We start from the raw sequence: 15,780 nt of genomic DNA on the forward strand, positions 1-15,780 counted from the left end.
TTGATTACCAACAATGACGGATCAGCCTACAGGGAGGAGGTGAGGGCCCTGGATGTGTGGTGCCAGGAAAATAACCTCTCCCTCAACGTCAACAAAATGAAGGAGCTGATCGTGGACTTCAGAGAACAGCAGAGGGAGCACGCCCCAATAGCCACATCGACGGGGCCGCAGTGTACGCCAAGTTCCTTACTGCCTGGTACGGCAACTGCACCACCTGCAACCGCAGGGCTCTCCAGAGGGTGGTGCGGTCTGCACAACGCATCACCGGGGGCACACTGCCTGCCTTCCAGGACATCTACAGCACCCGATGTCACGAGAAGGCCAAAAAGATCCCCTCGTATATGTGAAATGTTTTTCTGGGTTTTATGGTAAAGACATTTACAGTAATTTAACTGTGCCAGTGAGCAAGGGGAGGGGTTACAAATACTCTCATGAGTGCCAGGTAGGTAAGACCTTTAACTATGATGGCTGTGCCCTAAGTAAGACGCAGGGGAGCGGGTCGAGAGCTTCGAGTTGCTCGTCCCTCCTCCAAATCACTAAGGGCTTAAAATGGTCCACACACGCACAGACGTGAAGAAGGTGTGACAGTGCCTCTTACCCCTCTAGTTGCCCTTGTTATCATGGAGGTGCTTTCCTTGAGCATGATATGCCGGCATAGAGGTGGAGGGGCAAGACCATGCAGGATCTTAAAGACAAGGCTTGCATCTACATACTGCTTAAAGCTATCCAGACTGAATAAATTATGTTTGTGGATGATGTAGTAGGCTTGATTACCAACAATGACGGATCAGCCTACAGGGAGGAGGTGAGGGCCCTGGATGTGTGGTGCCAGGAAAATAACCTCTCCCTCAACGTCAACTGCACCACCTGCAACCGCAGGGCTCTCCAGAGGGTGGTGCGGTCTGCACAACGCATCACCGGGGGCACACTGCCTGCCTTCCAGGACATCTACAGCACCCGATGTCACGAGAAGGCCAAAAAGATCCCCTCGTATATGTGAAATGTTTTTCTGGGTTTTATGGTAAAGACATTTACAGTAATTTATGTCAAGGACATCAACCACCCGAGCCACTGCCTGTTCACCCCGCTACCATACAGAAGGTGAGGTCAGTACAGGTGCCATCAAGTACAGGTGCCATCAAAGCTGGGAAAGAGACTGAAAAACAGCTTCTATCTTAAGGCCATCAGACTGCTAAATAGCCATCACTAGCCGGCTCCCACCCGGTTACTCAACCCTGCACCTTAGAGGCTGCTGCCCTATACACATAGACATGGAATCATTGGTCACTTTAATAATGGGAACACTAATCACTTTAATAATGTTTACATACTGCTTTACTTATTTCATATGTATATACTGTATTCTATTCTACTGTATTTTAAATACTTAGATATTTTGTAATTCCATTATTTTACAACAGCACCGCCCTCGATTGCATGGTGCTACAGAGGGTGTTGCGGACAGCCCAGTACTTCACTGGGGCCGAGCTACCTGCCATCCAGGACCTCTATATCAGGTGGGGAGAAAGGAAGGTCCGGAAAATCATGAAAGACTCCAGCCATCCAAGCCATATACTGTTCTCTCTGCTCCGCATGATAAGCGGTACCGGTGCATCAGGCTCTGACACCAACAGGCCCCTGAACAGCTTCTATCCCCAACCCATAATACTGCTAAACAGTTAACAAAATGGCTACACTGACTATCCGAGTTAAACCTTGTATTTATTTTTAAGATGGCTAGTCAACATACCCCCCCCTATACATACTGTATCTACCTCTATCACTTCAGTATCCCTGCAAATTGTAAATATGGTATTGGAACTGACCATGTATATAGCTTTTACTTTCTCGTGTTATTGCATATTTTTATTTATTGTGTGTTTTTGTTGTATCAGATTTTATTTGTAGTACTATATTGATATTGATTACTGCTTAGTTGGGATTAGAGCTTGCAAGAAAGGCATTTCCCTGTACTTGGGCACGTGACATCAAAACCTGAAACAAACTCAGCCTGCATGCCACAGAGAGGTCCAGATAGCACTTGCAGCTAGTGTGGGAGAAACAACCGGTGGGAGAAATGACCTGAAGGAGAATTGGTGATTTCGGAGGGGGTTAGACTACTAAGCTTGAGTGGCAGGTTGGATGAGAGGGGCGGCCAGATGAACAGGGTGGGTGATTTGAAAGCGTGCATTCAGATTCACAGATTCTATTTCCAGTATTGATTGAGATATATTCCTGTATGATGATATGGCCTCTTAGTGGCTTAAAGCCTCATGTGTCTCATCTTAGTAGCACCCTCTAGTAGCTCATAGCCTAGTGTCTCATCTTAGTAGCACCCTCTAGTAGCTTATAGCCTCGTGTCTCATCTTAGTTGCACCCTCTAGTAGCTCATAGCCTCATGTCTCATCTTAGTAGCACCCTCTAGTAGCTCATAGCCTCATGTTTCATCTTAGTAGCACCCTCTAGTAGCTCATAGCCTAGTGTCTCATCTTAGTAGCACCCTCTAGTAGCTTATAGCCTCGTGTCTCATCTTAGTTGCACCCTCTAGTAGCTCATAGCCTCATGTCTCATCTTAGTTGCACCCTCTAGTAGCTCATAGCCTCATGTCTCATCTTAGTTGCACCCTCTAGTAGCTCATAGCCTCATGTCTCATCTTAGTTGCACCCTCTAGTAGCTCATAGCCTCATGTCTCATCTTAGTTGCACCCTCTAGTAGCTCATAGCCTCATGTCTCATCTTAGTTGCACCCTCTAGTAGCTCATAGCCTCATGTCTCATCTTAGTTGCACCCTCTAGTAGCTTATAGCCTCTTGTGTCATCTTAGTAGCACCCTGTAATAGCTCATAGTCTTGTGTGTCTTATCCTAGTTTTGTGAAAACAAAACATTATGTGCTGAGCCCAGCCGTTAACTTGCTACTTATTTTGTTGATAAATACTAAAGATTTGAAAATTCTTTGTTTGTGACTATTTATCCATGCAACATAACTGTAACAATTTACTAACTTTAAATGTGGCATGAACACAACCACTCATGATGTTTTCATCGGATTGTCAAACAAATCACTTTAGAAGTTAAGTTACATTCGCACTTTCATCCAAAATAACTCCAGCATCCAAACAGTGCACTGTAACTATCTCACCACAGAATGCATCCGAGCGAGCAAAACAGAACCCCTCTTACTATACATGTATCTGATGCTTTCTGGTCAAAAAGAGTATAGCAGACAGATAGGAGCAACACTCTTACCTGCTCCTTGACTAGCCCATAGCAGACGTGGCACTCCTCACACTGGTGTGTGGCTCTGTTGTGGAAGTAGTTGAGCTCACATTGGTCACACTTGTACCCCACGAAGCCCTGGCGGCAGGGACAGGTGCCGTTGGTGTGGCACTGCATGGAGCTGGAACCCATCGGGTCGCAATTACAGGCTGAGAGGAACAGGGGGAGGCAGGGGTGGAGAGAGGGACAGGGGGAGGCAGGGGTGGAGAGAGGGACGGGGGAGGCAGGGGTGGAGAGAGGGACAGGGGGAGGCAGGGGTGGAGAGAGGGACAGGGGAGGCACGGGTGGATAGAGGGATAGGGGAGGCAGGGGTGGAGAGAGGGATAGGGGGAGGCAGGGGTGGAGAGTGGGACAGGGGGAGGCAGGGGTGGAGAGAGGGACAGGGGGAGGCAGGGGTGGAGAGAGGGACAGGGGGAGGCAGGGGTGGAGAGAGGGACAGGGGGAGGCAGGGGTGGAGAGAGGGACAGGGGGAGGCAGGGGTGGAGAGAGGGATAGGGGGAGGCAGGGGTGGAGAGAGGGACAGGCAGGGGTGGGGAGAGGGACAGGGGGAGGCAGGGGTGGAGAGAGGGACAGGGGAGGCAGGGGTGGAGAGAGGGATAGGGGAGGCAGGGGTGGAGAGTGGGACAGGGGGAGGCAGGGGTGGAGAGAGGGACAGGGGGAGGCAGGGGTGGAGAGAGGGACAGGAGGAGGCAGGGGTGGAGAGAGGGATAGGGGGAGGCAGGGGTGGAGAGTGGGACAGGGGGAGGCAGGGGTGGAGAGAGGGACAGGGGGAGGCAGGGGTGGAGAGAGGGACAGGGGGAGGCAGGGGTGGAGAGAGGGACAGGGGGAGGCAGGGTTGGAGAGAGGGATAGGGGGAGGCAGGGGTGGAGAGAGGGACAGGCAGGGGTGGGGAGAGGGACAGGGGGAGGCAGGGGTGGAGAGAGGGACAGGGGAGGCAGGGGTGGAGAGAGGGATAGGGGAGGCAGGGGTGGAGAGTGGGACAGGGGGAGGCAGGGGTGGAGAGAGGGACAGGGGGAGGCAGGGGTGGAGAGAGGGACAGGGGGAGGCAGGGGTGGAGAGGGGGATAGGGGAGGCAGGGGTGGAGAGAGGGACAGGGGGAGGCAGGGGTGGAGAGAGGGATAGGGGGAGGCAGGGGTGGAGAGAGGGACAGGCAGGGGTGGGGAGAGGGACAGGGGGAGGCAGGGGTGGAGAGAGGGACAGGGGGAGGCAGGGGTGGAGAGAGGGACATGGGGAGGCAGGGGTGGAGAGAGGGATAGGGGAGGCAGGGGTGGAGAGTGGGACAGGGGGAGGCAGGGGTGGAGAGAGGGACAGGGGGAGGCAGGGGTGGAGAGAGGGACAGGGGGAGGCAGGGGTGGAGAGAGGGATAGGGGGAGGCAGGGGTGGAGAGAGGGATAGGGGAGGTAGGGGTGGAGAGAGGGACAGGGGGAGGCAGGGGTGGAGAGAGGGACAGGGGGAGGCAGGGGTGGAGAGAGGGATAGGGGAGGCAGGGGTGGAGAGAGGGACAGGGGGAGGCAGGGGTGGAGAGAGGGATAGGGGGAGGCAGGGGTGGAGAGAGGGACAGGCAGGGGTGGGGAGAGGGACAGGGGGAGGCAGGGGTGGAGAGAGGGACAGGGGAGGCAGGGGTGGAGAGAGGGATAGGGGAGGCAGGGGTGGAGAGTGGGACAGGGGGAGGCAGGGGTGGAGAGAGGGACAGGGGGAGGCAGGGGTGGAGAGAGGGACAGGGGGAGGCAGGGATTGAGAGGGGGGAAAGGAGGCATGAATGGCATATAGACAAATAGATTGGTTACTGAAGAATTAGACATTGCATGTATGCGTGTTACATTTCTAACTTCTTATTGTTATCAGAATGACTTGTTTTAGCACGTTTTCATATGTCTTAGTGTTTGCACATAAGGACTTCTAGCCCCAATCACAGTATAGGCTACTGTAGCTACCTCTGCAGCCCCGTGAGGAGAAACCATAGAAGCCCATACGACATGTGCTGCACAGCCGCCCCTCCAGTCCCAGCCGACACACACACTGGCCTGTGATTTGGTGGCAAGCCATGGATGATGAGCCAATGGGGTTACAGGTGCACCTAAGAAATGTAGAAAGTGATTCACATAACACTTACTAATGAAAGGAAACATAACCACTCTATTTCTAGGTATGGAACCATAGATATATAATAATTACTATTCTAATTAAGCAATAAGGCCCAAGAGGGTGTTGTATATGGTCAATATACCACGGCTAAGGTCTGTCCTTAGACACGACACAACCCCAGAGGTACCTTATTGCTATTATAAACTGGTTACCAACATAATCAGAGCAGTAAAAATAAATGTTTTGTCAGATCCTTGGTATCCTGATATATATGTGCATCAAAGCCAGGTCCAAGAGACTGAAAAACAGCTTCTATCTCAAGGCCATCAGACTGTTAAACAGCCATCACTAACATAGAGAGGTTAACATAAACATAAATAGATTTAATAATGGTATCACTAGTCACTTTAATAATGTTTACATATCCTATATTACTCATCTCATATGTATATACGGTATTTTATACCATCTATTGCATCTTGCCTATGCCGCATGGCCATCGTGCATCCATATATTTATATGTACATATTCTGATTCTTTACATTGTGTGTATAAGGTAGTCGTTGTGAATTTGTTAGATATTGCTGCACTGTCAGAACTGGAAGCACAAGCATTTCGCTACACTTGCATTAACATTTGCTAACCATGTGTATTTGACCAATAAAATTGGATTTGATTTGATTTGCTATTCCACAGCTGTCAGCCAATCAGCATTCATGGCTCGAACCACCCAGTTTATCATTAATAATAATGACTAATTCTATTTCTATGATCAGAACCAATTTTAGAGTCAGAATGCATAACAAAAGAACCATATAGAAGATTCCAGAATTGCTTTAGGATTTCCTGTACCTCTCACAGCCTACTCCAGACTGCAGGTTGAAGAAGCCCACCTCACACTGACCACAGTCTCGCCCGGTCACATGACTAAGGCACAGACAACTTCCTGTCTGGGGGTCACAGTCCTCCAACGACCCAGAAGTCCCTGCAGGACTGCAGCCGCAGCCTGGGAGAAGACACAACCACACGTCAACGTCATGTCAAACACACAAAAAACACATGTCAATCACATAACCTCGCATCAAATACTGTATCAAAAAGTATAGTAGCCTAAACGGGCAAAAGCATTATCAAAACAGAACACAAATCCAACAAAGTATGCAAAAGGTACACGTCATATACATCATCCAAACAGTACACTAAACACAGTGTCACAAATGAAGTCAACCACTGAAGCCTATTCTTCTATCAATGTTGTGGCAATTGTATATTTCATGTCCTCTGTCCATTCACTATCTGCTATTCATTCACTCTAAAAAAAACTATCTCTCTGTAGTGCGTGTCCTGTCTGCCCTGCGTGCCTGGCTTTGTGTTATCTAGGACAGTGCAGAGACAGAGGAGACCATCTACTGTACATGTACATAGTACTTGAATCAATCAATCAATAACCAAACCAATAACCTAACCAAACCTACATGAACATATTGCCTCAATCAATCACCCCAACTACACTGACTCGGTACCGGTACTCCTTGTATATGGTCTGTATAAAGCCTCATTATTGTTATTTTATTGTGTTACTATTTTCTTTTGTTACTATTTTCTTTTCATCCATTTGCAAATGTTCGTAATTTTTAAGTGCATCGTTGGGAAAGGGGTCGTAAGTAAGCATTTCACGGTAAAGTATACACTTGTGGTAATCGGCGCATATGACAAATAAAATGAGATGTTATTTGAATGACTGAGCAGAGCAGACACAGGTTGCGTCCCAACTGGCACACTGCACACAAAAAATACATGTTGAATTGTCACATGGACTGGATAGGTGCAGTGAAATGTGTTGTTTTACAGGGTCAGCCATGTTAACACTGCGTCCCTGGAGGAAATTAGGGTTAAGGTCCTTGCTCAAAGGTCAAATCGACAGGTTTCATCTTGTCAGCTCAGGTACTCAAACCAGCGACCTTTCAGTTTCAGGCCCAACACAATAACCACTAAACTACCTGCCGCCCTAAAGGCTCTATGGGCCCAGGTCAAAAGTAGTGCACTATATATATGGAATAGGGTGCCATTTGGAATGCAGGATACAGTAGATGACAGAGGGAGAGGGTCACAAGTCTCCCTGACTCACTGTCTCCTTTTGTACCACTTGACGTGCGGTAGCAGAGAGAACGGACTGTGACATGGTTGACTGGAGTCTTTGACAATTCATAGGGGCTTCCTCTGACACCGCCTGGTATAGATGTCCTGGATGGCAGGGAGTTCGGCCCCAGTGATGTACTGGGCTGTATGCACTACCCTCTGTAGCGCCTTGCCGTCGGATGCCGAGCAGTTGCCATATCAAGCGGTGTTGCAGCCAGTCAAGATGCTCTCAATGGTGTAGCTGTAGAACTTTTTGAGGATCTGAGGGCCCATGCCGACTCTATTCACCGTCCTGAGGGGGAATACGCTTTGTCGTGCCCTCTTCGCGACTGTGTTGGTTCCTGGGGTTGTAGATGGAACATCTCTGTTGTTATAGGCTAGTGGGGGACACATACATCTCAGAACATCTCTGTTGCTATAGGCTACTGGAGGACACAGACATCTCAGAACATCTGTTGCTATAGGCTACTGAGGGACACAGACATCTCAGAACATCTCTGTTGCTATAGGCTACTGAGGGACACAGACATCTCAGAACATCTCTGTTGCTATAGGCTACTGGGGGACACAGACATCTCAGAATATCTCTCTCTCTCTACATTTGTGTATGTTCCTTCTCTTCCTCCCTATACCTCTGTGTCTCTATTTCTCTTTCTTTCTTTTTATCCCACTCTTGTTCTTTCTTTCTATCTCAATCTGTACCTCTCTCTTTCTTTCTCTATGTCTCGCTCTCATAACCCTACAGTAACCTAATCCTCCAAGTCTCTTCATGTTTATCAGGATAAAACTTGCTGATAAGAAAATTGACTCTTTCTACTAACAAAATACTGTAGTTGGAAGGTCAACTGATCAGGGCAGACTGCTCTCTGCATCTTTCCCAGAACCCATTTTAAGTGACACCATTACCTTATACACATGAATAAAGATACAGAATCTGTGGGTCTATGACTGCTATTCACTCTAAGAGAGCCTGTAAAACTAAGTGTTCTCCCACTTTACAACCACTCCAATGCCACTTCAGTCCCTGTGGAGTTCCTAATGGCGCTTCTAACCACCTAACTCTAAGGAAGACTCTTTTAGCTCCACCTGAAATCTTTTGTTCCACCTGACATCTTTTGGACATAAAAGCAATGTTGAGGGAATCTTATTTGACTCTGAAAAGGATACATATATGATAGGTGATATATACAAAACCATGCAGAAAGACTATCCAACTGATAATCTCTTTGAAAAAAAGATAAACTCTTGGAATCAAGAATTCAAAATAACTGATCATAGGCACAAGATCGAGGGAGAGTTGGAACAAAAGTAGTGAAATTACCATTAGCGAAAATAATGTATAGAATGTATTATACAAGAGACTAAATTCACATATTCTACAGCACAACGGCAGAGTCATGTGTAAAGTATAAAACTAAGAAGGACTCAATGATTCATGCCTTCTGGGAGCGCTATAAAGTCCAAAAGTTATGGGCGGCGTTAGAAAGCTGTCAGAAGTTTTACGATGTCAGTTTACTTTGAATCCGTCTATCTGCATATTTCAAGACATGGAATATGAGGGTGGGGTGACCATCATTTTCTTGTCAATGATTTTGAGAAAAAAAAAGTATACTTAAAAACTAGAAATCCAATGCTCCTCCATCACTACAACAGTGGATGAATCAAATATATTATTATTGAAATATTGAAAAGGTCTGGGATACGGAGAAAAATAGAACAGGACAATTTGACACCACATGGCATAGAGTGCTACAAGCACTGGAAAGTTCCAGGGATGAAGGATGAGGGGGAGTGTGGTTGTGAGATATACATGATGTGTATGGTTGTGGCGGGAACACGTGGGTCTGAACAGGTGTGATGTCATTGATGTTTGTAGAAATGTGTGTGTTTGTTTATGTATGTATTTTCCTGAGCATTCCATCCGTATGCTATCAAGACTCTTTAGACTCTTCAGAATGGTGAGAATTGCTAAAATCCAGGTGATATATCAGTAAGAGGAAAGCACTTTCAAAACCCTCAAGAAGAGCTCATTATGAAGGCACACTGACACCCACACATAGAGGACAAGTACACAGATACACAAACACACAATATAACGCACTAACACACTTTGAAATGTACAGACTCACACATTCAGATACATGTCACCATATTTCTAATGCATTCTTCATTTAAAATGTCTTCGATGTAAAGACCCCTGTTTAGGGGACCTGCGTGGTTCTGGTACCTGTTCCAACCAACATTTTAGCTTAGAAAACGATCTGTGGACACTGTAGACGGAAATGGCTTGCAATGAGCGGTAGCCCTGATTCTCACAGACACAGGAATATGTCTCTTTTGCCTGTACGAAGCAGGGACGTCCCTACTACCTTTTAATTCACTCTTCCGACTGTCCATGAACTGCTGGCTGAACCTTACATCACAGCCATTGGAACCCTTACATCATAACGCAGCAGGAGAGTGGTTTTGTCACGGTAGCAGATTCAGAGATCGATTTATAGCCACTAATCTAAAATAATTCATAGATTTTAAACCCCCAATTTTTTGTTTGTTTGTCATAGACAGACGAGATTAGTATGGGGCGTGTTCCTAACGAGTTCGGGAAGCTAAACTAGAGCTCTGTGAGATGTTGACAACGATGGGGCGGATATTTTGATCAAGAGAGACCTTTAGAAAACACTGTATGTACATTTTCTCTGACACTAAATATACAAATATGTATTTTACAGTTATAAAGAAGGTGAAATCTTATACTTAGTCGTTTGGTTATTCTTTATTTATAAAAAAATATAAGTTATTTCAAGCCTTATTCTTACAGTTTTGTTGAATAGGAAATACATTATATAAACATTTTTATATTTTCATATTTTTATCATATTTGTACTGTGCACTTGAGCTTGTGTTCTCAAAAGTGACTACACCTCAGCAATTTATAACATTTTTTTACCCCAAAGGTGAGATTTTAACCATTCTTGGAGTCTGGATCATTAGTAGTTAAATAATTACTTTTGGGGATTATGTAGATTACATTTTCCATTACATTTAGTTACATTTAAGATGTAAAATTGTATATTTCCCCTTAATTAAAAACCTGTAACTCTAACCCAACCCTATATACACCCTTCCCAAGTTTCCACACTCACGTTTGCACTTCTGGGCCACAGTGCGGTCCAGGGCGTCCCCATAGTAACCTTGTCGGCAGCGTTGGCAATGGTCTCCCTCGGTGTGTCCCAGGCACTTCAGGCAACAGCCCGTCATGTGATCACACACGCCCAGCGCGTTGGGGTCCACATTATCGTTACAGTCGCACTTCTCACACGGTTGAATTGGCCCTGACCGGCCCAGGGGGTCGCCGTGGAAACTGTCCTCGCACATCTCGCATCTGATGCCTGTGGAGAGAAGGTGTGTGTGTGTATGTGCATGTGTATATGTGTGTTTGTGTGTGTGTCGGGGGTGACAGGTGACAGGTTTTTTGATAGGTGAGTTATGGAAGATGTTGGGCTGGAGGGTTTGGGGGCCATTTTCATTTCAACCTAAATCAATATCTGGTAATGAAATTCTGGAAATTAATGAATGGCCCAAACCTGACAAAGGAATATGGACATTTTAATTCAAACACTGTGCTCTACATGATAGGATCATGACTCATTTTATCAAGACAGTGAGGACACCAGTACAGGTTTTATTAAAAATCTGTCAGCCAATTTGTGGAAATCTGCTTCACTGAGCAAGCAATGAACTCAATGGCTGTGTCCTAAAAGGCAACCTATTCCCTACATATTGCACTACTTTAGAATAGAGCCCAAGCTCTGGTCAAAAGTAGTGCACTGCATAGGAAATAGGTTGCGATTTGGGATGCAGCCCAGTTTAAAGCGGGTGAGGTCTGCTCATCATGGGAAAATGAAATGGTTTGTTCCCATTATCCGACATCTACCAGTCATGTAATATGATCTCAGCTCACCCCTCTGTCCTGAAGGGCAGTTGGTACAGACCACCTCCCCAGAGCTCATTTGAGCACAGCTGGTACGGTCCGGGCAGGGGCAAGGTCTGCAGTCATTGGGCGTGCCAATCAACGCGTTACCATAGTAACCGCCCAGACAACGCTCGCAGGTTGGTCCTGTGGTGAAGTCGATACACACACACACACCTGGAGTAGAGAGAGGAGCAGAGGCAGTTACAACACACACACCTGGAGTAGAGAGAGGAGAGGAGGCAGTTACAACACACACACCTGAACTAGAGAGAGGAGAGGAGGCATTTACAACACACACACCTGGACTAGAGAGAGGAGAGGGTGCATTTACAACACACACACCTGGACTAGAGAGAGGAGAGGAGGCAGTTACAACACACCACACGTAGATAGATATGTAAAGTGTGTCTTACAGGACCATCATATGGGCTCTCAGTAGCAGGCACACTCACACACAGTCGCAAACACACACACACACACACACACACACACACACACACACACACACACACACACACACACACACACACACACCAAGGAGGATGGATGCTGTAACGATTTTCTCCTCTGACAGATCCAGGCCACAGTAAGTGTAGTTTCTCTAGCCACCAGTAGAGTGTGCCATGTAGCTGTGTCTCTAACCAGCCACCATACATGTACTCTAGCTCTTCACACAGCCACAGCAGAATGGAAGAGGAATAAGAGGAAACACTCAATACTGAAACCCAGACCTCCACTGCAAAGAGAGCTAGCGAGCAGAAAGAACTGGTCTAAATTCAACCTGGCTGTAATTGCTTTGGGAAATACAAGAAGAGCTGGCTTCAGACAGAAAGACTTTCAAGAAGTAAATTAATTTCCCCCAAGTGAACGAGATAATCATATTTATTATGTCCCAAAAACAAACTGTTAAATGCATATGTCTTCTAAAGCCTCAGAGAAAATAACTTTTGGGCTGTATGTATCTCCAGCTCTTCACATCTAGTTAACTTTTTGTAATCACAATTAATCGCATGGTCTGAAATCGTTAGAATTTTTTTTGAAAACATCCAATATACAGGCTGTATCACAACCGGACGTGATTGGGAGTCCCATAGGGCGGCGCAAAATTGGCCCCTAGTCATCCGGATTTGGCCGGGGTAGGACGTCATTGTAAATACGAATTTGTTCTTAACTGACTTGCCTAGTTAAATAAAGGTTTATGTAGAAAATAATCTACACTAAAAACTAAACTAAAAACAACTAAAACTAAAAACTAAAAACAACAATGTTATATCAAAACAAGCAGACATTGAGGTTAAAGTTGATAAAGCTACATGTGCTTTATCAACTTCCTTGATTTTGCTTTCCGTTACTTTGGACAAAATCAAGACATCAATATTATTGTAACGCTTTTTCTAAAAAAAATCTTAAATTACAGCTCAATTTGAGCAAATACTGAATTTGCGAAATAAAAGCAAATCCTGCAATTAACTGAATTACATTTTTTTTTAAATTGTTTGACAGCCTAAGAATAACATCTGGTTTCCATGGTTACCCTCCTCTTATGGAATTAATCACTTTTGACAACTTAAATAGTATTTCTCTCTGTCTTTAAATATAGAAAATAAACAATTTTCTGGGATATTAGCCACAGACACTTTACTGTTGAATATGCTCTTTGGTCTATGGTATATGTGGTATATGTAGGTCTATGTAGGTCTATGGTGGCCTGAATTGGTGGCCTGAATTTGTTCCCAATCAGAGGCAGCTGTCTATCATTGTCTCTGATTGGGGACCATATTTAGGTAGCCATTTGACATAAGGTATTTGTAGGTTCTTATTCTATGTTTAGTTGCCTGTCTGCACTAGCTGTGTTAGCGGCATGGTTCGTTATGTATAGTTTGTTCAGTGTTGCATTTCTTTAATAAATTAAGAATGTACGCTTACCACGCTGCGCCTTGGTCTCCTCCATACAACGACTGTGACAGAATAAACACTCTGCAAACCCTAACATTAGTTAAAAAAATAACTAAGCCTACAATTCATCAAACTTCACTTCACAAATGTTGCAATTAGGGAGAGTTGGACATTTACTTGGGGTGCTGGTCCAACTCAAGGTGCAATAGATTTTTTTTTTACCTCCCTCACAAACATTAAGTTAAACATATTTTTACATAACACTTCCCACACCTTCCCCGTCATATAATTAATTGTAAATAATGTTTCCGACCACAAATAAAAATAGCTGTGTTTATAAAATGTGGATATTGACTTACTGTTGTTTTGTTCCGGTCCACAGTTCTGACTAGCATAATAATAAAGTTCTGGTTTATACTGTTCCTTTCTGGTTCTTTTTTTACCTCTGAAATCAACCTAGTTTTTACATTTACCTCATTTAAATTACTCCACCAATCAGTGGGCTCTGGTCAAAAGTAGTGCACCACATAGGCAATAGGGTGTCGTTTCGGCCATAGCATATTAGGTCTTCACTGAGGTGGCTAATACTAATGCTTGACATCCAAGCATGTAATGCCAGTCATTCAATATAATAGGCTAGCTAATAAAACATAGTGATTGTTCATCATAACACAAAGAGTTGAGGGTTATTGAATCGCACTAAGAACTGATTGTGCGTCTGTGTCTATGTCAGAGCCAAAATAGACTTAATGATCACAAAGTGCTGACAGACAGTACTGACTGTGAAGATGACTGAGCACGGTTCAGTTACTGAGGCTCATCCTGCATGGGTCTGGACTAGTGTTACTGTTGTTTTTAGTTCATTGCTTCTTCTGTAAACGGACCTGTTCCGCTCTGATACCAATTACATCAGCAGTTACTGCATATTTTAAGATCAATTTATACTCACCATTGCCAAAGTCATTCATCATCATAATCATCATCATCCTCCTCATGCTCACCATCTTCACCATCATCATCTTCAACATCATTGCTTCATAACATTCATGTAAAGTCTAAATTCAGCATGTACTGGAGCTAATTTACAATGAACTTCCCCTCCACTATTGAATTGAAATAAGAATCTGGAGAGACAGATAGCTCACCCCAGCTCTGATCTACCCAGCTCTACTCGGATCTACCCAGCTCTACCCTGATCTACTCAGCTCTACTCTGATCTAACCAGCTCCACTATAAACTACTCAGCTATACTCTAACCAGCTCTACTCTGATCTACCCAGCTCTACTCTGCTCTACCCAGCTCTACTCTGCTCTACCCAGCTCTACTCTGATCTACCCAGCTCTAGTCTGCTCTACCCAGCTCTACTCTGATCTACCCAGCTCTACTCTGATCTACTCAGCTCTGTTCTGATATACCCAGCTCTGCTCTGATCTACCCAGCTCAGCTCTGATATACCCAGCTCTACTCGGCTCTACCCAGCTCTATTCTGCTCTACTCTGATCTACCAAGCTCTACCCAGCTCTACTCTGCTCTACCCAGCTCTAGTCTGCTCTACCCAGCTCTACTCTGATCTACCCAGCTCTACTCTGATCGACCCAGCTCTTCTTTCATCTACCCAGCTATATTTTACTCTACCCAGCTCAACTATGATCTACCCAGCTAAACTATGATCTACCCAGCTATATTCTACTCCGACCAGCTCTACTCGGATCTACCCAGCTCTAATAGGATCTACCCAGCTCTACGGTGATCTACCTAGCTCTAATAGGATCTACCCAGCTCTACGCTGATCTAACCAGCTCTACCCAGCTCTACTATGCTCTTCCCAGCTCTACTCTGATCTACCCAGCTCTACTCTGATCAACTCTGCACTGCTATTTACTACCTCTCCTCTCCTCTCCTCTCCTCTCCTCTCCTCTCCTCTCCTCTCCTCTCCTCTCCTCTCCTCTCCTCTCCTCTCCTCTCCTCTCCTCTCCCCATCACCAACTCTCTCCTGCTTTCCTATCCTGTCCACATCCTCTCCCCCCTCCCCTTCTCTATTCTCCCCTTCCCTTCCCCTCCCCTCACCTCCCCTCCTCCACTCTCCAGCAGTGTACACTCATCCCTGTCTCCCCTTCTCCCTCCCTCTCTCTTCCTCTCTCTCTCTCTCTCTCTCTCTCTCTCTCTCTCTCTCTCTCTCTCTCTCTCTCTCTCTCTCTCTCTCTCTCTCTCTCTCTCTCTCTCTCTCTCTCTCTCTCTCTCTCTCTCTCTCTCTCTCTCTCTCTCTCTCTCTCCAACTCTCTTGCTCTCTAACTCTCTCTCTGTCTTTCTCTCTCTGTGTCTTTCTCTCTCTCTCCCTCCCTGATCCTCCATCAACCCCCATTCTTTCTCCTTCCCACAACAGCTGCAGACTTCTCAGGAGTGGAGCCCAT

General features: G+C 45.7%; 1 protein-coding gene across 1 annotated transcript in view; it reads right to left on the reverse strand.

The window, feature by feature from the left end:
• Nucleotides 1-15,780, reverse strand: part of LOC110523381 (laminin subunit gamma-3) — a 204,510-nt gene that overhangs the window by 41,095 nt on the left and 147,635 nt on the right. The window contains exons 13-17 of the mRNA XM_036977011.1: nucleotides 11,461-11,646; nucleotides 10,643-10,888; nucleotides 6,213-6,366; nucleotides 5,210-5,352; nucleotides 3,246-3,424 (exon numbers count right to left, since the gene is read on the reverse strand). Coding sequence (XP_036832906.1) covers nucleotides 3,246-3,424; nucleotides 5,210-5,352; nucleotides 6,213-6,366; nucleotides 10,643-10,888; nucleotides 11,461-11,646 — 908 coding nt within the window. The remainder of the gene's footprint in view (nucleotides 1-3,245; nucleotides 3,425-5,209; nucleotides 5,353-6,212; nucleotides 6,367-10,642; nucleotides 10,889-11,460; nucleotides 11,647-15,780) is intronic.

The sequence above is a fragment of the Oncorhynchus mykiss genome, chromosome 5, assembly GCF_013265735.2.
Source record: "Oncorhynchus mykiss isolate Arlee chromosome 5, USDA_OmykA_1.1, whole genome shotgun sequence".
Taxonomy (NCBI): domain Eukaryota; kingdom Metazoa; phylum Chordata; class Actinopteri; order Salmoniformes; family Salmonidae; genus Oncorhynchus; species Oncorhynchus mykiss.